Source organism: Pogoniulus pusillus, chromosome 27 (assembly GCF_015220805.1).
Source record: "Pogoniulus pusillus isolate bPogPus1 chromosome 27, bPogPus1.pri, whole genome shotgun sequence".
NCBI lineage: Eukaryota > Metazoa > Chordata > Aves > Piciformes > Lybiidae > Pogoniulus > Pogoniulus pusillus.
Window position 1 is genome coordinate 10,654,303 of NC_087290.1, and position 24,070 is coordinate 10,678,372.

General features: G+C 52.5%; 1 protein-coding gene across 1 annotated transcript in view; it reads left to right on the forward strand.

Annotated features, from left to right (window-relative positions):
* The window catches only part of DOC2B (double C2 domain beta), a 38,597-nt gene that overhangs the window by 5,525 nt on the left and 9,002 nt on the right, over window positions 1-24,070 (forward strand). The window contains exons 2-4 of the mRNA XM_064166424.1: window positions 7,832-7,911; window positions 14,146-14,220; window positions 18,063-18,172. Of these exons, the coding sequence (XP_064022494.1) occupies window positions 7,832-7,911; window positions 14,146-14,220; window positions 18,063-18,172 (265 nt within the window). The remainder of the gene's footprint in view (window positions 1-7,831; window positions 7,912-14,145; window positions 14,221-18,062; window positions 18,173-24,070) is intronic.

Genomic DNA, 24,070 nt, shown 5'->3' on the forward strand with positions numbered 1-24,070 from the left:
GAGGTTCCCTGCCTCATGATGTCTCTGCCACCCTCATCCTGTTACTGACACCCCTCACTCCAACGTGTTCAAGGGCTTCCCAGATCTTTCATGTTTGTGTTTAACGCTGGGGGCAGATTTTGGGGGGCTGTTAAGTGCAATCCTGTACTTCATTAAAGGAAGAGAGCAGGAAAGATTTGAAGGCCATCTCTAAATTGAAATTGCTGAAAGTCTAATTGCTGCTGACATCAGGGACCATTTAGTGCTGTAAAACATAATTGCATCTCTGAACTGTTCTGAGCAGATAAGTGTTCCTTTGAACACTCCTCCTGGAGAAGACAGAGTTGCTGATGAGCATCCATCAACCAGCCTCATGGAGAAGCAGCTCCCTGCTCTGGAGCTTGCCAGTGGCTGGTGCTGTGTCACCAAAACGAAGCAATATTAATTGCCATAGGATTTAAGGCAAAACCCCCATGACAAGACAGGCAGCAGTAAGGAGAAGGAAAAGTTGTGCTTGCTCCTCACTCTGGGTCCTGTGGAATTCAACCACATTGATGGGGCTCCTGTGTGCTGCATCTGGTCCCTGCTAGGATTTTGTGTAGGACTGGGAATGTCCTGCCCTGCCTGCAGCAGTGAACCAGAGTTCCCTGAAGCTACCAGCTGGCACCACGTGGTGCTGGTGCCCACAAGAATGTCTGTGTCCCAGCATGGTGTGCTGTCCACAGGACACCTTGCTCGTGGAGCCAGCTCATGGTGGTGCTGGCTTTCAGAAGTGTCCTGTTTCTGCTTGCCCTCACCTTCCCTGGCTAATGCTGAAACCTGTAGATATGCCTATGTCTGTAGGTTCATGCCAGGGGTCCATGCTACCATCAGACTTGGGGGCTTGGAGCTGTCAGGGTCTGCAGCACTGTGACTCAGCACCTTGCGGGATCCAGCCCTGACAAGCCAGGACGAGCTCAGCTCTGCCGCTGATTTCCAGGAGTAACCCTGGGGGTTTTCCCAGGCTCACTTCCCATGCAGCCCAAGGAGTTGGTCCTCAAGCTGCCCTGCTGTGTGCTGCTGGACCTGAAGAAGACACTGCTGTACCCAGGGGAGGCAGGAGGGCATGCAGCCACCCGCCGGAGTCATCTGCAGCAGCCCTGCTTGGAAATGGCAAGAAACAATTCCTATTCCTCCTGAGAAGTCATTTACCAACGTTTTACGTGGGGCTGTAAGTGTACAGAATTACTTGGTGCCTTTCAGGACCTTTAAAATTATCTCCATTGCAGAAGAAAATTAAAGCAATGGAAGAATAGGGCCCTATCTTTTATAGTGCATTAAAAAATACCCAGTCTGAAGGTTACTGAACCTGTTCTTTCTGTAAGGGAGAGCTAATCCAGACAATCCCCAGCAGTCCTTTTACTGCTCCACTCTGATCTCCCTGGCACAAAATCCTTGAGCAGATTATCTTGGGAGCAGCAATGCTGATAAGCAGAGGGACTTCAGGCTTTTAGACTTCTTTTTAATTAGTTCTATAGTGGTTTTTTTGTGCACACCTCAGTTTCTCCCAGAGTAGAGCCTGGCTGGGCTTTCTAATAGCAGTTGTGATGTTCAAGCTTCCCCGACTTTGGAAAGTAAGGAGCCCACTCAATCCTCACTTCCCTCCTCTGTGGGCTGTGCCGAAGCTCATGGGTCCATGCTGCAAGTGCTGATACCGCTTCCATGTCTGGAGCATCTCTTGGGCTGAGGAATCACAGAACCTTAGAGGTTGGAAGAGACCTCCAGAGATTATCAAGTCCAACCTCCCTGCCAAGGTAGGATCACCTGGGGTGGTTCGCACAGGAAGACATCCAGGTGGAACTCTTCTTTTGGGGTGTCCCAGGCCACTGAGAGGGTGGATCTGCCAAGTCCGGCTAGGGCCAGATGAGGGCACATAGCCTGCAAGGACAGGGCCTGGATAAGGCAGCAGAGCACAGATTTATCACTGCGTTTTGCCTTTCATCCTGCAGGTATAAATAGAAGCCACTTCAGCCTCGCCGTCACCCTGGGCGCTGATGGGAAATGTCAGCAATAAACAATTTCTGCCGACTCCACCAGCAAGGGTGGCAGCAGAGCTGTGCCCGGACGCTGCGCTGCCCCGGGCTGCGGGTGCGCTCACCACAGCCCGGGGGCTGAGCTCGGAGACACAGCTGCTGCTCCGGACTCTAATCATTCTGTGGCCCACTGAATTAATCAAAATGCCCAAAGGTCAGTGGGGGAAGAGGCTGCATTCCTCTGCAAGTCAGATTTATTTCCCTTTTTAGAGGCTGTGTTAAATGCCAGACCCTGGCCAGCACCTTCCCATCAATTTCTCCCAATTCATGGAGAGGGAAGAGGGTCAGAACCTGCTAATGAGTTCAACTCCCTTAATGGTTATTTTATCATTGGAGCAGAATAATCATGATACTAATGATATATCCTGGCCGCTCCGGAGAGTGCAAAGCTGCCTTTGTAGTGCCTGACAAAGGCATTTATTTGTATTTTTATTATTTGCAGCCTGTGTGATTAGAGGGCAGCGTTCAGAATAGCCCAGTCAAGTTAAATACGTCTGGTAACAGCGCTTTCAGTCTAATTGCTGCCCTTTTCTTTTTTAGGCACTCGCTCCCTTAATTAAGAGCACAATCGAGTCGCATCTCAGCTGGGAGGTTGGGTGGGAGGAGAAAGCAGTCAAGGGAGGGCGATTCGACCGCTTTGCAAAGGGCTCTGCTGCAGCCTCGGGGGCTTTGGGCCCCATCCTGCCGACTGGAGGTGGCAGATCTGCCACAGCCAGGACTGGGTGTGCTGCCAGTGGTTTGCAGGAGAGGTAAGGGTGGTGAGAGCTGTGCCAGTGGTTTGGTTTTGGCTTACCTGGCCGCTTGCTCGGCATGTTCCTTGTTTCAGCAGCACAGGGCTGGCTCTCCGCTGTGCTGTGGTACTATAGGGTTTTGCATGGAGCTGTTGTGGGCTTGTAAGGTGGTTCCCACTCCTGAATTTAGCTGGAGGTCTCCTGACATCTTTCAGGCTCCTGAGCAACCTTGAGGCCAGTCTGGCTGGAAGCAGGTGGTCAAGGGCACAGGCGGCTTGAGCACTAGCTTTGTCTCTGCTTCCAGTGCTGTGTTGAGTCTATCATCCAGCAGTGCATCCTCAGGAGATGATGGAGGCTGTGGGGCTGTGACCAGGTTCTGCTGCTGTGGGAGGTGTCTTCAACATCCCTTGCCCTGCTGGGTCCTGACTCTTGCAGCAGAGCTCACCTCTCAGCTTCATAGCAGCACCTTAGCTGACAAACTCCAAGTTAGCCTGATCCCTTTTGGCATGTCCATATGGCCACATTTTCAACCAATTAGCACTATGTTTTCTGCTGATGTTTCAACATCCCTCTGCCCAAGGAAGAGCTTTCCTTGGGAACTGAGACCACCAACAAAGCAAAAATCCCTTCAGAGATGGAGGACAGCCAGGGCCTGAGCCCAGCAGGGCTGGGGGAAGCCCTATGCCCCTGCCCATGCCCTCCCATCTGCTGGCAGCTGCGAGGTGAATGGGCACTGCTCAAGGTTTACTCATGGACCAGCACTGGGAAGCAGGACCTTAGTCTTCAACTGCCAAACAAGTGTCTGCTGCTGTGTTCTGGTTTTGCCCGTTTTGCTCCCCCGGGGCAGGTTGTGATGCTGAGGGTTCAGGAGGCTTTGTCAGCCTGTTTCACGCCAAGCTTTTCATCTGGTTTACAAATTGCCAAATGCAGCAGGCTAAGCCACGGGCCCCCTTCTGTGATAAAAATAAAATAACAGCTTGATCTTGGGAGGGCCGAGCGGCAGGGCTGGCAGGAAGCGGCTGATTAAAGGCTTCATCTTCCGTTCTCCAGCAAAAATAAAGATTTGCTGAGTTTTGCTGGGTTGGTTTTCGCTCGTGTGCTGTGGAGCATCAGGAATGGTGTGGTCAGCAGGAGCAGGGAGGTCATTCTGCCCCTGTACTCTGCACTGGTTAGACCTCACCTTGAGTACTGTGTTCAGTTCTGGGCCCCCCAGTTTAGGAGGGACATTGAGATGCTTGAGCATGTCCAGAGAAGGGCGACGAGGCCGGGGAGAGGCCTTGAGCACAGCCCTATGAGGAGAGGCTGAGGGAGCTGGGACTGGTTAGCCTGGAGAAGAGGAGGCTCAGGGGTGACCTTATTGCTGTCTACAACTACCTGAGGGGTGGTTGTGGCCAGGAGGAGGTTGCTCTCTTCTCTCAGGTGGCCAGCGCCAGAACAAGAGGACACAGCCTCAGGCTGTGCCAGGGGAGATTTAGGCTTGAGGTGAGGAGAAAGTTCTTCACTGAGAGAGTCATTGGACACTGGAATGGGCTGCCTGGGGAGGTGGTGGAGTCGCCGTCCCTGGGGCTGTTCAAGGCAGGACTGGACTTGGCACTTGGTGCCATGGTCTAGCCTTGAGCTCTGTGGTAAAGGGTTGGACTTGATGATCTATGAGGTCTCTTCCAACCCTGATGATACTGTGAGCCTCCTGCCACACCTGTCCCCCGGGCCGGTGCAGCCCTGAGCTCCCCGTTAGGAGGAGCAGCTGAGGCAACTGGGCTTGTTTAGCCCAGAGGAAATGAGGGGAGAAGCTGCTTGCTCTGAACAATTAGTTGAAAGGAGGTTGGAGCCAGGTGGGGGTCGTAGAGTCATTAATGTTGGAAAAGACCTTTTAGATCATCGAGTCCAAGTGTAACCTAACTGCCATGACTGCTAAACTATGTTCTGGAGTCTGGATGGATATTAGGAAAAGATTCTTCCCAGAGAGGGTGATTGGCCATGGGAATGGGGTGCTCTGGGAGGTGGTAGAGTCACTGTCCCTGGAGGTGTTTAAAAAAGGACTGGATGTGGTGCTTCGTGCCACAGTTTAGTCGGTTAGATGGCATTAGGTAACAGGTTGGACTTGATCTTGAAGGTCTTTTGCATCCTGGTTAATTCTGTGGTCTGCACGGTTCTTGAACACTCCACCCTGGGCAGTCTGTCCCAACCCCTCACCACTCTCTCATTGAAGAAGTTTTTCCTAATGCCCAATTTAAGCCTTCTCTGGCACAACCAAAACACATTTCCTCTCATCTTGTTACTTGGGAGCCTTGCTACAGCCTCCTTTCAGGTAGCTGTAGAGAGCATTAAGATCTCACATCAGACTTCTCTTCTCCGGACTAAACAACCTCAGCTGCTTCTCATATGATGCCCTCCGAACCCCTCACAAGCAAGAGCTGCCTTTTGTGACCCCATGCTGGCTGGCCCTGACCCCACCATTACCCTTCTCCTTGCCCTGTGAGCACACCCATAATCTTGTCCAGTACTGCAGTTAGGCTGACAGGTCAGTCTCTTCTCCCAGGTAACAAGTGATAGAATGAGAGGAAATGCTCTCAAGCTGTGCCAGGAGAGATTTAGTTTGGATTTTAGGGGAAAATTCTGTTGTGAAAGTGGTCAGGCGCTGGAACAGGCTGCCCGGGGAGGTGGTGGAGTCGCTGTCCCTGGGGGTGTTCAAGAGATGTGCAGATGTGGTACTTCAGGACGTGGTGTAATGAGCGTGGTGCTGTTGGGTTGACTGCTGGGCTCAGTGATCTTAGAGGTCTTTTCCAGCCTTAATGATTGTAGGATTGCAGAGCACAGGCAGTGGCAGCCAGGCACCAGCACACCGGGGCACTGCTGCACTTTCCTCATCCTCACACGGCATGGAGTGAGTTTGGCTGGTCTGGCTATGCTTGTTTGGGCCAAACTCCGGGCTGAGGCAGAAGGTGTTGCAGGTTTGGCCTCACTCTGTATCACTTCCATCTCCCGTGAGCCCTGGCAGGTAAACCCTGCTGATTTATGACTTACCCAGAGCGACAGTTAATACACCATGAAATTACTCCAGAGCAAGGAGGGGTACAGTGTTCTGGCAGAAGTCTCTCTGAATATTTGCTCTGCTTTGAAGGCAAGATATTTGCTCCGGAGCAATGATTTTTATTTGCTAGCAGGCAAACCTGTAGCTGATTTGTGTTTGGGCTGGAAGATCACTGTGAAATTGCAGCAGGAAGGTTTCAGTCCTCTGAATCTCTGCTGCCTCCCAGGGTACCCTGCTGCAGAGGCTACTGATGGTGGAAAAAACCAAACACCTTATTTCCTGCCATAAAGTTTGTCCAACTTACCTCCCAGGCAGCAAACCAGGCTTTGATATTAAGCAAAAGTATTCTGGTTTTTACTTTGGATTATTTTTTATCCCTGCTCTGAACCTGCATGCGTGATGGGAAGGTGCAGTTACCTTGGAAACAGCGGTGGGATGCGGTATGGTGGTGAGGCAGTGTTTGGGCAGACCCCTTTTTGGGAAAGTGGAGACTGAGAAGTGTGGGTTGTGGGGTTCAGAAGCACCCTGGAAGTTCAAGTGTGGCAACAAGTGAAGCTGTGCTAGGAGAGATGCTGCTCCACTCCCAGGTTTGCTGTGCAAATCAGGGCCAGGAGCCCTGCAGAAGGTTTTGGAAACGCTTTTGGAAAGCACAGCTTGTTTTAAAGGTTTTGCTCTGCTTCAGACTAGCACAACTTGCTCAGATCATCCGAAGGGAAAGAATTTTTCAGATCAAACGTCCTTTAACTGCTGAGGCTCTTCTAGTTTGTTCTGATCTCCTGCCCCTTCCCTGTGGTCCTGTCCCATGAGCTGCCGTTCCTGGGTTGCTGGTGCCATAAGGGACCACTGCTCTGATTAAAAGCTGCTGCTGTTTTGCCTTTTAACTGTGAAAGTATTTCCATGCTCACTGGGCTGAATTTACTCTTTGCAGCCAAGTCGGAGCTGGGAAGAGATCCCACTGGTGGCCTGTTTGTTTGAAGGTATCCCTGTGCAAATAGACATTCTGGGAATACCAGTGGCACTGGACAGGGCAGATGTGCTGAGTCTTGGCTGTGCTTGACCCATGTCAGGGTCTTCCTGGAGGAGGGTTTTCAACTCCTGAGGGTTAGAAGTCTGCTGGCTGTGGTGGGGCTGCTAATAGGTGAGGGTGACCCCTGGGAAAGCCTCTGTGCTGGCTGCAGTGCCTGGATGAGCCACAGCCATGCATCCCCCTTGCTGCTCTCTCAGGGCTGTGCCAGCCCTGCCAGCCAAACGTGGGGATGGCCACCAGCCTCCCGGCATGAAGCCATTTCATAACAGCCTCACAGGAGGTTGCTTTATGTTTTGTAATGTCTGCAGCCATTTCTCTAGCATCTTCATCCACTCCTTTTGTGTTTAGAAGGAGAAATGTGTTGGTTTGAGGCTAACTGGAGTACTTTACAGAGAGAAATTAAATCCTTAATTGTAAGAAGAAAGAAAAAAACCAGCAGTAACCCATAGCACTCATTCTTCTGCTGAGAAACACAGCTAGTAAAAAACACAGGCACAACACACTTCTCACATACTTCTCAGCTCTCAGTTCTGCTCCCTCTCTCTGGCAGTCTGTGTGTGGTTGCATCTGCCTAAACTCTAATCTGACCTAACCCTTTATTTCCCCTAACCTTCTTGTTGTCTTTTTTGACATCTCACCTCAGATCTCTCCAGATTTATCACATGAGATCTATGGGGATTGATCTGGTTATTTCTGAAGGGAGGGGAAGAGGTTTGGGTCGGGAGTCTGCTGGCAATCTGGTCGGTTTTGGGAGGGATTTTGTGTTTCTGCATTAGTTTTAACTTGTATATAACTGTAAATATTTGTGTATATTGTGTAAGTTGTGCTAAGCTGTAAATGCAGCTTCATTCCTTAACTTCCAGGTGGCTGAGTCTAGTCTGGGCGAATTCATTGTGTGTGTGGGGGTGGGGTGGGTAACTCTCAAAGCATCACAAGAAGAGACAGTGTTTGCTGGGCCACACAGGTTAATAACATCTTTTCTGCTTTGCAGCCACGCTGGGGACATTGGATTTCAGCTTGCTCTATGATCAGGAAAACAATGCTCTCCACTGCACCATCAATAAAGCCAAGGTAGGTCTCAGTGCTGGGTGTGTGACAAGTGCCCTGAAGCTGGCCACCTTAGTTCTGCATCATGGGGGCCAGGGAGCCCTGCCAAACCCGTGAGGCTACCCAGGTGACATGGTTGTGCCAAGCAAATGCAGCAGCAAGAAGAGTGTACAAGAGCAGCTGAGTATGCCCCCGCTATGTGGGTTGTGTCAGGGTCTCTGGTATCCCTGAGTGCAGCCATCCCTTTGGCAGGTCCGTTTTCACCCTGACACCCAGTGCCTCTGCCCTCTCCTCTCCCCCCATCCCTGCCTTTCAGGGCATTTCCATCAGGGTGGAGAGGGCTGTTCATCCCGAGAGGAGGTGGCTTTTCGGAAGAGCACCCAGCCCGCAGTTGTTATTTACTTGGCGCTGTGACCGGCTGTCAGCTTATAAATGGCTCTTTTAAATGCCGCTAATCACTGCCACAGAGTGCTCTGCCTCAGCGCCTTTGCCGTCTGCCTGATGGAAGCAATTAGGGTTTTTTTGCACATTTTGGAGCAGAAATAGATAACTGAGGCCCAGATTGTGCCTCTGACGGTGGAAGATGGTTCTGGGTGCTGCTCGGTTCCTCTCTGCTTCGCCCAGGACCAGAGCAGTGAGGGTTCCAGGTCAACACAACTGGGCCCCGACCGTGGTGGTTTGGTGGAAGAAGATCAAAGTCCCCATAGGTCTTTTAAGTCCCTGTACATGTGGGGAAGGGGTGGAGTGGTTTCAAGGAAGGCAGAAGAAACTGAAGGGGAATGGGCTGTGAGCTGAGCCCCTAGAGGATCAGCCCCCACTCTTTTCCTTCTCAGGATGCTCCTGTGGGGAGCTGCCACTGGATTCTTTGCAGCTCCCCTTGGCTGGAAATGCACATCCCCACCCCAGGATTCTCCCCATCTGGAGTAAAACCTCACGCATGACAGCTTGGCTTTCGGGAGGAATGTGGAGGCATCTGCCCCAGAAGACTTGGAGCTGCTGCTGGCCCTAGCTCCCTGGCAGGACTGAGGCAGCCAGTGGGTTGTGCTTCCCTGCCTGCCACCCCCTGCCCTGTCCCCCGTGAATCACTATCAGCCTCTGGATCAGGTTTCCCTTGGTGCGCTCAGGAGCAGTGCCAAGAAGATTTCTAATTGGGCTTGCAGTAGGTGGAAGACAGGGAGCAAGGAGACCTGCAAGTGCTAGATCTAACAGCAACAAGAGCAAAGGCAGAGCTGGGTGGAATCAGTGGTTGCTGACCCCCATCCTGTGGGCTTGGGGACACCACGCAGCGCTGGCCCCTGCTCGTGGGCTGGGCATCCCCTCCCCTCACTGCTCTGACATTCAAGCATTCAAGTCCTGTTCATTTCCATTCTGCTCTCATTCTCCCATTTCTCTCTTTTATTTACATTGCCATCTGCTCGCTCTCATTTCATCTCTCGCCTGGGGAAAGCTGCCAAAACTTGACTACAGAAAGGTAAGGGCCAGGACTCTGCTGCCGGCGCTGGAGCCGGCGCTGGCTCCATAGGCGCTAGAAGTAGTGCTGTAGAGGAGGTGATCTGGTGGCTGGTGAGCACTGGGGCCACGGCCAGGGACCACAGCATAGTGCTGGGATGTGCCTTAGGGTGCGGCTGGCCAGCCTCATGCCTTCAGTGAAAGTTCCCTCGGGACATGTCCCACCTGCAGCATCTCCTGGAGCCTCAGCTGCTGGCAGCAGCCGTTAAAACCTGGACTACTTCAGCCATGTGAGAAGTGTTTTTCTCCCTTCGGTAACACCCCCTTCCTCCCCCTACACCTTTTAGCTCTTTGGTTCTCTGTTTATTTAATTTCCAGCATTTTTATATCTACTGATGTCCTTCTCAAGTCCCGTTTTCAGCTCATGGTCACAGGAAGGGGGTTAGCAGGCTCCTGAAGGCACTGAGAGTGGGTTAAATCTATCCCAGCCTCCACACCGATTTTCTGCTGCTGTATTGTGCAGGTCAGGACAGCTTCTCCTCCTGGGGTGCTTGCCCTGGGGACACCTGAGGCATTTCTTGGTGTGCATTTGCAGTAGGATCTGAGAAGAGATGCTGGCTGTTTCCAGAGCTTCAGAGCAGTCAACATCCCAAGCTTGGATGCAGCTGGAATAGGGAATGAAAGGAAGTTTGCTTTATTGCGGTGCAGAAGCCAATAGCTGCAGGGGTATCCCCAGACTGTGTTCAAACCAGAAATGAGGCACTTGGTGCCTCAGTTTCTCTAACAGCATGTAGAGGTGACCTGCCACCAGGCACTTTGTGCCTGGTGGCAGATGGATGTCTGAGGCTGGTTTAGGAAGGCTTCCAGCAGCTGGTGTCTCTGCAGGCTCTAGCTGGGGAAGCGAGGGTGCTGGTTCCTCCTGGTGATGATGGGATTATGTGCAGGGCCACTGTTAGCTCCCATCTGGATTGTGAGGCAAATCCTCTGAAGAGTGAGGGAAGGGGCACTCAAGGTGCATTTCCCTCCAACTTTAACCTCTTAGGATAGTCCTACACTTTGGTGTTGCCTTCAGCAGATGTTGTCAGGGTATGGTCTCAGCAACACTTCTCCCCTCTCCACGCTGTCTGTGCCAGCACCAGGTTGTCTCTCCTGCCGTGCTGGTGTGAGCCCTGTGTCAGGCAGAAGTGTCAGGGCTCGCTGCTGTTGCACTGTGGGGCCAAAGCAGACGTCGGCTTGGGGCATTGCAGTGCCAGGGAGGAAAGAACCCACATCACTCCCCAGCTGGAGCAGTGGCATGGTCAGTGTTCCTGCTGCCTCTCCCTGGCCAGCAGAAGCTCAGGACCCTGTGCCGACAGGAGCAGGCAGGCTGCCAGCAGCTGCCTCACGCTGCTGACTCTGGGTGTTGGCAGCAGCTCTGTCCATCCCCTGCCTTTCACGCTTCAGGCATGGTGCAGCTCTGCTCTGGGCAGTGGGAGAATATATCAAGGTGGGCTGGGAGCCTGCATCTGGGTCGCAGGAGCAGATGTGTGGCAGGAGGGCTCTGCCCTTGCTGCCTGCTGTTGTGTATGCATGTGTCCATGTGTCCTTCTGGGGTTACACCTCCCACTGTCTGTGGGAAACAACTGGGCTGCCTCTGTGCTGTGCTAGGCATTACCCTCTCCTAGAAAATGAGACAGAAAATGATACAGTGAAAGTGCAGGCACCAGAGTCTGTGCCCTGGCATGCTGTGCCATGGCGTGGGTGAGGGGCTCGTTTTCTGCTCGGTTCTGCAGATCCCATCCTGCTACTTAGAGCAAGGTAATGACCTGCTATAGGGGCGTCTGTAGGGGTGTGAGGCAGTGCAGGCATCGTGGGGCTGTGCTGTCCTGTAGCTCCATTGCCCTCCTACTTCCAGGAAGAAAATGCTGCGGGTGAGTCTCAGCTGGCTGGGCAGGCAGTGGGGTGGGCAGCTGGCTAGGCGGCAGTGCAGGCAGCTCCCTGGCCCCAGGCAGGCCACGTAGAGCAAACACTGCCAGTTTGAGCCTAGCTGGGGACTGCTCTCTTGCCTTGGTGGCTGCAGCCACGGTTAGAAAATACCCAGGAGTTTCCACCCTGCCAAGCGTTTGGATGCTCCCCCCCTTGCAGCTGAAGCCGAGCACTGGAGGGCTGCGCTGAGTATTACTTATGGATTTACTCATAAATATTTATCACTGCAGGGAGATTCCTGTCTCCAGGCTCTGTGTCCTCTGGGCTATTGGGGTGGTTTGTCCCATTTCAGTATGGGATGCCTGGGCCTGTGAGAAGGTGCCCGGGCTGTTTTTTGGGCAGTGGGAAGCCGGCTCAGCAGGCAGGCAGCTTGCCCTGGGGCAAACGATGGAACGAATCCTCCTGCTGTGATTTCTGTATGCCTCTAGCGCGGCGTTAATCGGCAGCCCGATTAGCCTGACTGGTAATTAAATCCTATTGATTAGCTAAATGTCACTGGCACGGAGAGCAGCTGGCAGGGGCTGGGATGCAGCGGGGCTGTCGGTCTCTGAGGGATTGCAGCAGGGATGTTGGGGTTGGGTAGAAGAAGGGAAAGATGAAACAGTTTCAGCCCCATTGCCTTGTTGCACAGCAGCGTAAGTCGGTGCTGGCAGGAGGACTGGTTGGAGCTGGATCTGTGCTGGCTGAAGCCAGTGGGCCACTGCCATCATGCATGAGCCTCCTCTGCTCCTCGACTCTCTAGGAGCTTTAGGCTGGAGATCCCTCTCCAGGCACAGGAGGCAATGGTGCTGGTTCCTCAGCAGGTCCCTGGGGTAAGGTGCACGCTCCTATGGGAGCAGCTTTGCAGGGTAGAGCCACAAGGGCTATTCTCACGGTAGGCACATCCCTGTTCCAAACTCGTATCAAGTGACATGGGAGGGAGTGAGATGTGACATTAGAAGCCATTTTCTAGGCTCCTGTCAATTCATCTTCCATAGCCCATCTATTAAAAAAGCCTTTAATAGCCTCCTCAGAAGGTAATTTAATTGAGGTGAATTGATGGGTGAATTACAGAGCTGTCTTTCTCCATCCATTTTCCTGGGAATTTGCTTGGTTGCATTTGATGTCGTTTGCTGTGCAGCATTGGGCCCGTGGGGCACCCTGGAGGGGATGGGGAGGTGGGGCAGAGCTTTTGCTTTCCTCAGCCGTGAGCAGTTTGCACACCCAGTCAGATCCCTTCCAGAGCCTGGGGACCAGCCCAGCCCCTCGCTGCTGTGTCTGCCCGTGGAGTCGCAGCTGACACCACTACCTTCCTCCTGTTTTCTCTATCTGCTGCCTTCCTGGGCCAGGGACATCACCCGAGAGGCACTGTAGTGAAAGCAGAGACATTTAGCCTCCATTCACTGCTGATATTTTTATCCTTTTGGCTCTGCTTTAGAAGCAAAATCCTCTTTGCTGGGCACCATTTGGTCTCCCCTGCCCCAGGGCAGTATGCTGGTCTCTGAAGCAGAGTCCTCTCCAAGGTCAGGAGCAGCTCAGACCCTTGGCTGAGTTGTGCAAATCAGGGAGGGGTAAGACAGGAGTGTCCCAAGGGGCTGCCTGGAGCTGTGGGTTTTGCTGGATGTGTTATTTTGTACCTGCAAAGCATGGAAGCTATTTCCCAGCATTTCTCTCTTTGATTTGCCCAAGACAGGCCCTGATGATTACATTTTCCTCACATGCATCCTTTCCCCCAGCAGCCCACAGGATTGCTTCCCTGCCAGGTGGATCCCTGGCAGCTGCACACACTCATTAATTCTGGGCACTAAATGCTCTGCTCATCATGTGAAGGGTGTGGCGAGTCCTTAACATCAGCCAGCCTGAGTTCCATGCCTGAGATGGAGCTGGGGTTGGATGGGTACTTCTGCAGAGAAGCTCTCCTCTGATCCAGGCAGAGGATTGTCTTCAGCCAGCCTAGAAATAACTCCTGCAGGGATCCTGCAGCCAGCCTGGAAATGATCCAAGGGCTTAAATGATGTAGCTTTTATCATTTCCACTTAGGACTACTAAAAATTAGGCTCCATTTTTCATGCTCCTGTGTTGCTTCCCTACCCCATGGAGTTGGTTTCCACCTGGTCTGTGCAGCAGCAGCTTTGGGTTGGGTTTGTCCCTCACCCTTGAATAGTTTTCAGCCTGCTGCTTGTTTAGAATAGGAGCAGGTTTGTCTCCTCCTTCTGCCCTAAACAGAATCAGCTCCATCACTCTAACAAACAAGACCCACATCAGCCTTTAAGAGCTGTGACGGTCTCACAGGCAATCCCTTAGGAATGGCCATGGTGAGCATTTCCTTGTGTTTGTGCTCCAGAGCCTTCAGATGTCCCTGCAAACCCCACAGCAGTCGGCTGGCAGCAGCCGCCCAAGCCGCGCTTCTCTCAGCGGTGCCTTCCCAAGGAGCAGTAGGTAGGTGCTGTCCCAGCCCGGGGGAGCACTCTGGAGACCCGCGGTGACAGCAGAGGGGTGAGGGGCGTGTTTGCTCGGGACCAATTGCTAAATGGCAAACCCCGGTAATTGCAAACCTTGAGAACCACTGCGCTGTATTTAGCTAACCCTCAAATTGATCGTGATCAGGGTGTCAGAGGCAGCTGCTGGGAGAGCAGCGAGGAGCTTTGTGGCCGCTGCCAGGTGCAGGTGAGAAGCTTCCTGCAGCCCCTCCTTGGCGCAGGCGGCAGAGGGCTGAGCCTGCTCGGCTTTTGCTGCGCAGCCCAAACCCTGCTCCAGCTCTGTTCTCCACCTTCCCTCCGCCGGCAGATGGACTCAGCAAAGCCACCCTCATCTGCTGAAGAGGTGCTCTTGTCCTGACTCCTGCTTCTGCTGTTCCCTCTGCAGGGCCTGAAGCCGATGGACCACAATGGTTTGGCAGATCCATATGTGAAATTGCACTTGCTTCCTGGAGCCAGTAAGGTGAGACCTTCGCCCTGCTTCCCTTCACCTTTCCCTTAGAAAGCACAGCTGGGAGGCTCCCTGGGGACAAGCTCTTCACCCAGGGGCTGCTGATTCCTGCAGCCAGACCTTGAATCTTCTGTCTAGCTCTCTCTCAGGTGAGAAGGTGGCAGTGGGAATGGACTTGAACTAAATTCATCCTTGCAGGGTGGCAAATGCCTCTGGGATCTGGGTGCCAGCCCTGAATCCTCACCCTTGGGAGCAGGGACTGCAAACACTGCACTCCAGAATCCCCCAGGGAATAACCTAGTGAAACAATCTGAAGCTGTGCTGCACCTGCTGGGGAGAGAGGTTTGGGGTGGGGTTGAGTTGTTCTTTTTTAACTCCTCTGTCCTCCTCGAAATTGAAACAGTGGAAGGATATGTGCAGGCAGAGCTGTTTAGCCTGGAGAAGAGGAGTCTGAGAGGAGATCTGATGAAGGTTTCTAGATGTCTAGAGGGTGGGTGTCAAGAAGAAGGGCTCAGGCTGTTTTCAGTGGTCTCCAGTGATAAGATGAAGTGAAATAGACACAAAGTAGAACACAGGAAGTTCCATCTTAACACAAGGAGGTACTTTTTTGCCATGAGGGTGCTGGAGCCGTGGAGCAGGCTGCCCAGAACGGTTGTGGAGCCTCCTTCTGTGGGGGCATTCCAGAGCCTCTGTGGCCTGCCCTGAGTGACTCTGCCTTGGCTGCGGGGGTTGGACTCGATGATCTCCAGAGGGCCCTTCCAACCCCTACCAGTCTGTGGCTCTATAACCATCTCCTTTTTTAAAATTCCCTTTTTCTTCTGCGTTTGCACTCCCCCTCAGATCATAAAGAAGCAGAGTATTAATCGTAAGGGAAATAATTCCATCTACTTAGGTTCAGCGCTTGCTGGAGAGAGGAGTAATTAAAGATATTGATGTGTAGTGAGAGCTGGGTGTAACTGATGGGGAGGCTGGATTTAAATGCTAAATGTATGTGTTATGAATATTAATTGCAGTCTTATTTCACACTAAAGGAACGAGCTTTTTTGGGGGGGAGGGGAGGTGTATTTACTTGTTACGGTTCGGCTGAATTAATTCCTAATGTTCAGGGCGGTAGAGGGAGTTTGTAACCACATTTCAGGTTCCGCTGGAAAGGGGAGCGCCGGGAGCGCTTCCATCAGCGATGCTATCTGCCACTTCCATGTTTTGCAAATGCATTGATTAGCATTTCTGCTGGAGGTGATGGAGACCGGAGAGGCAGGGGGGAAGCTCTGAGCCGAGGGTAGTGCAGGAGCTGCAGGTTGGGCGAGTCCGGAGCGGCTTGTGGAGGAGCGGGGTGGGGGGAGCCCTCTCCTTGCGCCCACCTCCCTCTGTGGTTGCTCTGGCTTTGTGCTGTGTTTTCAAACGGCACTGCCCAAAATCTGCTCTGGGAGAACTGAGCAGGTCTGGGGGGCTTGTGGATGTTTCATGGAAATGTAGAATTGTTTTGACTAGATCACAGGCTCACAGGATGTCAGGGCTTGGAAGGGACCCAAAGAGATGGTCGAGTCCAACCCCCCTGCCAGAGCAGGGCCATACAATCTAGAGCTCAGGTCACAGAGGAACACATCCAGACAGGCCTTGAAAGTCTCCAGAGAAGGAGACTCCACAGCCTCTCTGGGCAGCCTGTGCCAGTGCTCTGTGACCCTTACAGGAAAGAAGTTCTCCCTTGTGTTGAGCTGGAACCTCCTGTGCTGCAGCTTCCATCCATTGCTCATTGTCCTATCCCAGGCAGCAGGTGAGCAGAGCCTGTCCCCTTGCTCCTGACCCCCAGCCCTCAGATATTTGTAAACATTTATTAGATCCCCTCTCAGTCAGAAAGGTTGGACCAGGTGATCCTTGAGGTGCCTTCCACTCTGGTGTTCTGCAATTCTATCATGTGTTTGCTTCATGCAGAGCTCTCCACATGAGCTGATTACTGACTACTGAGCCATTCCAGATGGAAGAAAAAGGCACTTGAGAGCTCAGTTTAATTCATGTTGCTTGTCCAGGGCAGTGTTAGCTGCTGGGTGATGCCCATCATGCCGCCCCATCGTCTAAATTCACCTTCCTCCCTGGCTCCAGAGGCTTCAGCCCCATCAAGTCTGAGCAGGCAGTGGGTGCCACCAGAGTGCTTTCCCTGCTCTCCTTGTCACCCCTCAGCAAACTTTACACTTCCTCTCTGATATATCTCTTGCTGCTTGGGCTGGACCCTGGCCACAGTATCGCCAAGGAAGGAGATAAAGTAAGTGTGGGTTGAAACCTGGGTTGCCTTGTTTGAAGCAACTTCACAAAGATTTGAGGCAAATAGGCTGTTAATGACAGCAGTAGGCCATAAATATGAGCACCCATCTGCAGTCTCCTTCAGTCTGCATCGCTCTGATCTTGCCCTTGGACATGCCTCCAGGTGAGCAGCATTCGACACAGTGAGGTTGGTGCCTGGGAGCAGCAGCGTTTCCTCCCACACTGCAAACAAACTCCTGCCTGAGAGGTGGGGAAGGTGGCTGGCGTCGCAGGGATTTAGATGCTGCTGCTAATTGAGCCTTTGCCCCTGCACCCTGGTCAGCTCCTGGAGCATCCTGCCTTGCTCCTGGGATCTCTTGTCCTGGTGCTCAACATTTTGTAGCTTCTCATCCAGCCGCTGCAGTGCTGCCAGAATTTCTTTCAGAGGCAGAAATGGCTTTGGAAACCTAAATGAGAGCACCACACAGAATACAGAGACTTTCTCTGACTCTGAGAGATCAAACCTAGAGCAAGCAGTGGCTTTGCACAGTGTTTGGGAGCAAGATGCTGTGCCATGACCCCTTGATGGCTGCACTGCACCAGCAGCTCTTCCAGCTGGTGGCCGTACCTAGCTGATGTGGAAGAGGCTGTGTGCTTGAGGTGCTTTTGGTGGAGAAGGGACTTGCCAATAAGGTGACCTCTCTCTTAGCTGCAAGCATAAGCTCTTTTCTTCACCCCACGCTTCATCTCCCGCTCACATTTAGCTCAGGGCTGGTGAACAAAGATGGAGAAGGCAGCAGCTCCCCATAAAGACATACAAGACAACTTTGAAGTGTTGATTTCCTCAGAGTTCCTCAACTTAACAGTGGCTGAGGCAGGGATTGAGCTTTCTGAATTCATACCTGTTTGGAGGGAAAATTGCTGCCCTGGCTGTCCCAGGCTGGGGAATTTTGGGAGAAGCCCCATCCAAAGCCTCCAGCCCTTTGCTTCTGCTCTTTCTCTGTCCCCGACAGAAGCAGGTGGCTCAGGGGGTAGGGAGATCAGTGTCCAGTGATCTAGGGGGCTGATGTGTGCCTGGATTCCCCATCCATGCCGGTGACATGAGCTGCTACAACAGCCCCACTGTTCCCAGCTCCCACTCTGCAGAGCTATGGTGTTGAAAAGAGTTGCCAGTGCTAACAAAACGCTTATCAAGGAAGTTATTTTGAGTCAGGCAGGAACGGGAGCTGTGCTGGGAGCAGGAATGCAAATAAACAGACAGAACAGCAAATTGGTATTTTTTAATGAACCTGAAAAGACATTTTTCCTCCTCTCTCTCTTCTGCTGCATAAGTGAAATCCCCATCCTCTCGCTGCGCTCTGCCAAGGTTCTCGTTTTGCTGGCTCCCTCCAGCATGTGGGGTTGGATTGCTTTGCAAATGAGCCACTGAGTTGCTGTGTCTCTGCCCCTCTGTGTATTTCCGTGGCCGGGGGAGGATTTGAGCCTCCTGTTTTGCAGATTGGCACAGAAGGGCAACAGCAGCAAATGCAGCAGCATTTTCTCTCCTCTGTCCATCGGTGCCCAGACGATCGCCTGGGGCTGGGTGTCACTGACTGCTGTCTCCTTTGTTTTTCCAGGCAAATAAGCTGAGAACCAAAACGCTGCACAACACCCTGAACCCCACCTGGAACGAGACCCTCACCTACTATGGCATCACCGACGAGGACATGATCCGCAAGACCCTGCGGTAGGACCCCAGGGGGGTGAGCAGGGTGCTGAGCCTGGCACCAGGGAGGGGGACCTAACTCATGTTCCTCAGGCTGCCCCAAGCATCCCTCCCTATTTCCTGGGCGACCTCATAGGGCCTCCCGTGGCCCAGCCCCACAGGGTGATCCTGCTGCAGTGCAGGGCAGAGTTACTCCCCACCAAAGCTCATGCACAGTCCATCACTCCTACCCTGCCCACGCCTGATGTGTGCAGCTGCTGAGGAGTGTGGTCCTGCTTTGTCATTAGCTTCATACTCACTGGCTGGGCTCCTGCCTGCAGGGGTGATGTTACTTGGGTTTGGTTTTAACCTCTTCATGTCCAGCTCTTCACCCCATGTGTGTGTTAAGTCTTTGTGATCATGCCTTGCTGGGAAAATCCCCTGGTAAAGCTCTGGGCACATTTTAAGGTTGAGCTTTTTGAAAGAAAGCTGGAGGCATCCATGAATTATTGTCAAACTAAATGACAATATTGACATTATGACAAAATTATTGTCAAACTAAATGACAGAAGTTTGTGCCTATCTATTTCATTCTTTGGTTCAATCTCTGCGTGTTCAGCATCTCCTAGCAGCATCTCCCAGGGGCTGGGGGAACGTTGTGTGGAGCTAGAGGCGGGCAGGGGAGCTTGGTGGGGCCATGGGAGCCTGGAAGCACTGCTTTGGCAGGAGCAGACCTCTGTGAGCACAAAGGGGTTTGTGTCTTGGCCACTGTCCCACCTGGGTGAGGTCAGGGCGTGATCCAGAGGCTGTGGACAGATCCTGCCCAGAGAGGGTGTCCTTGGCCACTGCATCACCACCCCGATCTGGGACCACTCTGCAAGAAGGTTTGCCCGCAGATCTGCTGTCAAACAAAAGAGGATTTTGCGTCCTGCTCTGAGGACTCAGGGCTTCATCAGCTCCGTGGCTGCAATCTGACCTTGCTTATTTGCAGGCACTCCGGGAGGTTATTGTTTTCCCCACGGTGAGAACACAAAAGCTGCCTTAGAAAAGGTGCTGCTGAGGGGTGAATTTGGGCAGAGCCTACCTGTTGTCTGCAGCGTGCATAGAGATGAGAAATTTAGCGCGGCGGATGATTATTTCAGATGGAAAGCATTAGTCATGCTGAAAGTGCTGCAGGCCTGTTGGGCTGGAGAGCCTCTGCTTTGTGATGAGGGGTGGGTATTTTTCACTCCAGGCTTTGAAGTTTTCAGCCTCTTCAAGCATGGAAATCGGTTTGTAGAGAGATGCTCGGCTGAGTTGTTTGCTGAAAGGTACCACGGAGCAGGAGGGCTTGACACCACTCCCTGCCTTTTTGGGGTCCTGGTGGCTGGTCATCCCTGGGGGAGGGCTGTGCTCACCCACTCTGGAGAGGCAGCAGGGAGGAGTGGGTTACTCAGTGGCAGGGTGATATGCAGGGATGTGTGTGAGCCGGGCTGGATTTACCCTTTAGAGAGCAGATCTGGTGAGGAATGCCTGAAGGAACTGGGCTTGTTCATTCTGGAGAAGAGGAGCCTAAGGGAAGAGGGGCCACGCTGCTCTCTGCAGCTCCCTGAAAGGAGGATGGAGTGAGGCAGGGCTTGGTCTCTCCTCTCTATTGTTAGGTGATAGAGCAAGAGAAAATGTTTCTTGTGGTCAGGTGTTGGAAGAGGCTGCCCAGGGAGATGGAGTCACCACCCTGGACATGTTCAGGGAACTTGTGGACGTGGCCCTTGGAGATGTGGTTTAGTGGCTGTAGTGGTGTTGGGCTGACAGTTGGACTCGATGGTCTTAGAGGTCTTTCCCAACCAAAGTAATTGCATTATCCTGTATGATTCTGTGATGCTCCCTGCAGAAATCTCTTGTTAGCCCATTCCAACTCCTGCCCATCAGACTGGTCAATGGGGAGCCAGGCTTGGCCATCGGCTCCTGCAGGGCTCAGTACTAAGTGCCATGCACAGACCCTTGACCCCAGGACTCCATGCTGATACACTTGCTGTGTGGGTGGATGTGGCTGAACAGAGGTGGCATTTCTGTCTTGGGAGCTCCGTGGGGAGCTTAGGAAATTGCTGGCAAGGTCGGTTAATGGCCAATTACCCAAACAGCTTCAAAGGGCTCCTTTCAGGGAGCTGAGGGGGAGGCTCAGGCTCACCCCTGGTGCAGGTGCCCTGTGTGAGCTCCCAGTCAGGCCCTGTGGGGAGCGACACTCCCTGCAAAGCCTCATCTGCCTGTGCAGGGACAGGGTCCCCATCTTTTGGCACCTTCTCATGCCACCAGGGCCATCTATCCCACACCTTCTCATCCATCAGAGCTGCCTCTTTGCAGGGAGGTTCCCAGGCTCTCCAGCACTCTGCACCAAGACTGCACATTGCAGCTGAGGTTTCCTTGCCAGCAGCCGACCCTGGTGAATTAGGTGATAATTAAGGATCAGAATCTTTTCTATGTGGAGAGAAGCATCCAAGTGCAGTTCTGAGTCACTGGCATTTGCAGCTAACTGATGGCCTTTGCTGGAGCCTGTCCCCAAGCCTGGAAATGAAGAATTAAAGACACAAACCGGAGACAAAGAAACAAACTTTTTGTTGGAGAAGATTTTCCAGCTGGCACCTCTGCCGTGGGGCTGTTGCATGGCATGAGAGCCACCTTCTGTCCTGGCTGTGTTGAGTCTTCCTAGGGGGTTTCAGCCTCTTCTCTTGTGTGGACCCCCAAAAAATTTCTAGTCAGGACTCTGGTCCCTTTCAAGAATGTCCCTCGTGTGGGTTGGTGTGTGAAGGTTCAGATGAAGTGCAGCTCTTACACCTTTGGTGGCTTCACTGTGCTCATTACTTCTGGCCTTGGCAGCAGGGCCCTGCCTGCCCTCAGGCACTGGGCATGTGCCAGCTGCTCTTCCCAATGGGTTAGGCAGTATTTCAGGTGGGATCTCAAACTCTTGCCTATGACTCAGGGAATTCTTCTGCTAGAACAAGCTTCTGAGCACTGTGGCTGTATTTATTATGTTGCACAGGGGAGCCAGAGCCTAAAATTCAAGTGCTTTTCATTTTCCTTAAGAGCAATTCCCCAACTCCACTTTTTCCTTTCTCTGTTTTTATGCTTGAAGATATTGGCAAAGGAGATTTTATTTATTTATCCTGAGGCAGGTTTAGATAAGATAAAAGAAAGACTTCTTTCAAACCAGCCAGGAGGCAGAAAAAGCCACTTTTTATTTTAATTCCTTACTTGAATTTTCTTCTTTTCAAACACTGGATGCTTAATCGAGTAGAAGGATGCAGGACTGCGAAATGTGGCAGCTCCTCACAGGGACACCCACAGAATCGGAGAGTCATAGAATCATTTTGCTTGGAAAAGACCTTTAAGATCAAGTACAAGCATCAGCTTAACACCTCCACGGTCATTAAGCCGTGTCCCCAGATGCCATGCCTGCTTGTTTTTTGAACACCTCCCTGGATGGTGGCTCCATCACCTCCCTGGGCAGCCTGTTTCCATGCCTGACCACTCTTGCAGTAGAGAGATTGTACCTAATATTCAACTTAAACCTCCTCTGGCACAACTTGAGACCATTTCCTCTTGTTCTATCACTCAATACTAGCAGAAGAGCTGCCCAGCTGAATTGGGAGCTTTGCTTTACAGGAGGAGGGATGGATGAGCTGAGGACCTCAACAGTGACCTCAGTGCTTGTTGTCTGGAGCTCTCTAAGGTCTTTTTATTTTGGTGTGAGTTGAGATCTTTCTCCTCTATGAGGCTGTCCATCACACCAGTGACAATGGCTCTTCACCCTCCCATGCCATGTGTCTTCCCACCTTCGGTGCTTCACTTCCCCCATCCATCATCTTGGTAAAATATCTCCTCCTCCTCCAGGAAGGGCCAACTTCAAAGCTGTGGGGCCGCTGGGTTCCCTGGTGCTAATGAGGCGAGGCTCCTGCAAGGCATCTGTCTGGAGTTGAAAGAGCATGAGTGATGCTCCCCTCGGTCTGGGAGGTGATTGTTCCTCAGGTGCCTCCTTGGTGCTGCGATGCACAGGGGCAGAGAAGACGAATGCAAAATCTCTTTAATGTAGGAATAAGGAAGGAGATCAAAGCTGCTGCCAGCCTTCGCCTCCCGGCTGCCTGCAGAGCCTCGGATGTAGTGGAAAAGCACCCAAAAAAGTCTTCTCTGCCCACCCGGGCTCTTGGTGGAAACGTGTCCAGCATGGGTTAGTGTGGGCACAGAGTGCCTGAAGACCTGCTGGGGAACAAGTGGCATTCACCTGGTTGCAGGGACCAGAGCAGGAGCATCCTTTTCCTCCTGAAGAGCAGAGCAATGAGTCCCTTCTTGCCCGGGCCCCCCGGCCCCACACCGTGTCCTAACAAGCTGCCTCTCATCCCTGTGCAGCCTTGGCTGAGCTGGTCAAGCGGCAGACCCAAGCCCCAGGAGCTGCTGTGGATCACCTCCCCAAGCAGGGCCACCCCCAAGGGAGAAGGAGAGGTGAAGGCAGCTCAGCTAATTGCGCTGGCAAGCAGGGTTTTGTTAATGAATCAACGCCCTCAGAAACCAGCAGCTACCTCAGATTTCATGAAGCGCAGCAGGTGGGAGGATCTCGAAAGGTCTTATTCATTCATTGAATTAAATATCCTTGAGTCTAGCCCAAGGCTTAATAGGGATTAACCAACCCACCCACCAGCCCGAGAGAAGGCACATTCGGAGCTGCTCCAAAGATGCTGGGCTCAGAGGGCTGGAGTTGCTGGGCTTGGGAGCAGGTTCCTTGCCAGCATCAGGGCTAAATCCCACCCTGCATTCCCCTCTCCCAGTCCCTCTCTGTGATCTAAGCACGACCACACCCCAGCAGCTCAGCTGTGGTCTCTGGTAGTGGGGAGCCAGGGTGCAGGACCAGGGGCAGCAGAGGAATGCTGGAGGGGAAATTAACATAGGCAGAGTCAAATCTCCTGCGTTGAAACAATGCATGTAACGGGCAATAAATAGATTGGGTTCATGATAAATATCAGGGCTGGCCAGCTATTGGATACAGTTATTCATATCCAGATACACTGGCAGAGCCATGCATTATTCATGTGCCACTCAGCTAGCCCACGAATGCCAGGAATTCTTTGTTTAATCATGTGTTTGACAAACATTATGACTCATTAAATATATTATTCAGAAAACAGTATTTGATCAGGTCTAATAGACGTTCTGCAGACACCCAGAGCTTCAGGGTCCCACCAAACAGCTTTGCTCCAGGAGCACTGAATGAGGTTGCCTCCAGAACTGCAGGCACACTCCTCATTTCATCTCGCTTTCATGGGGTGTCTGTGCTCGCTGTTTGAGGGATTTTGTGATGGAGCCTGGCACTGCATCCTCCCTTGGCTTTTGGGAAAGCCGGGCAGTCCCAGGGTGGCACCTTTTCCCATTTTCTCTCCTTGCCAGGCATTGCCTGCCCTTAATCCAAGCAGACATCACCTGCACATCTGCTGCTCCTCTGAGAGCCTCCCAAGTTGCTGTAAGGACCATAAGAGATCTGTGTCAGAGACAGGAGATGCATCTTCAGGCACCGCTGCTTGTTACGTGCATGTGTGTTGTGGAAAAAGGTCCTCAGTGCCCCCCTGCTCTCCCCTGCCTGCGGTGGGAAAGTGGCCAGAGGAACGTGTGTGAGAGCAGAAGTTGTGAGTCAGCCTGAGCGGCGGTGAGTCAGGACTGTAACCCAGGAGCCCGGGCTGAGTAGGAGGGAGAAGAAGTTTAATGAGCTATGATTGTGCACTTGCTGCTTAGTTCTCTTTCAAGGTGGCTTTCACAGCCCTTAACTTAGAGATCAAGACCCCTCGGTGGAAGCTGTCAAAGCAGAAGCCAGGCTGGGTTTAATGAAGAGAGGCAAGGGAGGGATGGTGTTTGAGTTGAGGGCTCGGGCTGGCAGGTGAGCGTGGCTGCCAGGGGCATCTCTTGGTTTTTGTCATGGAG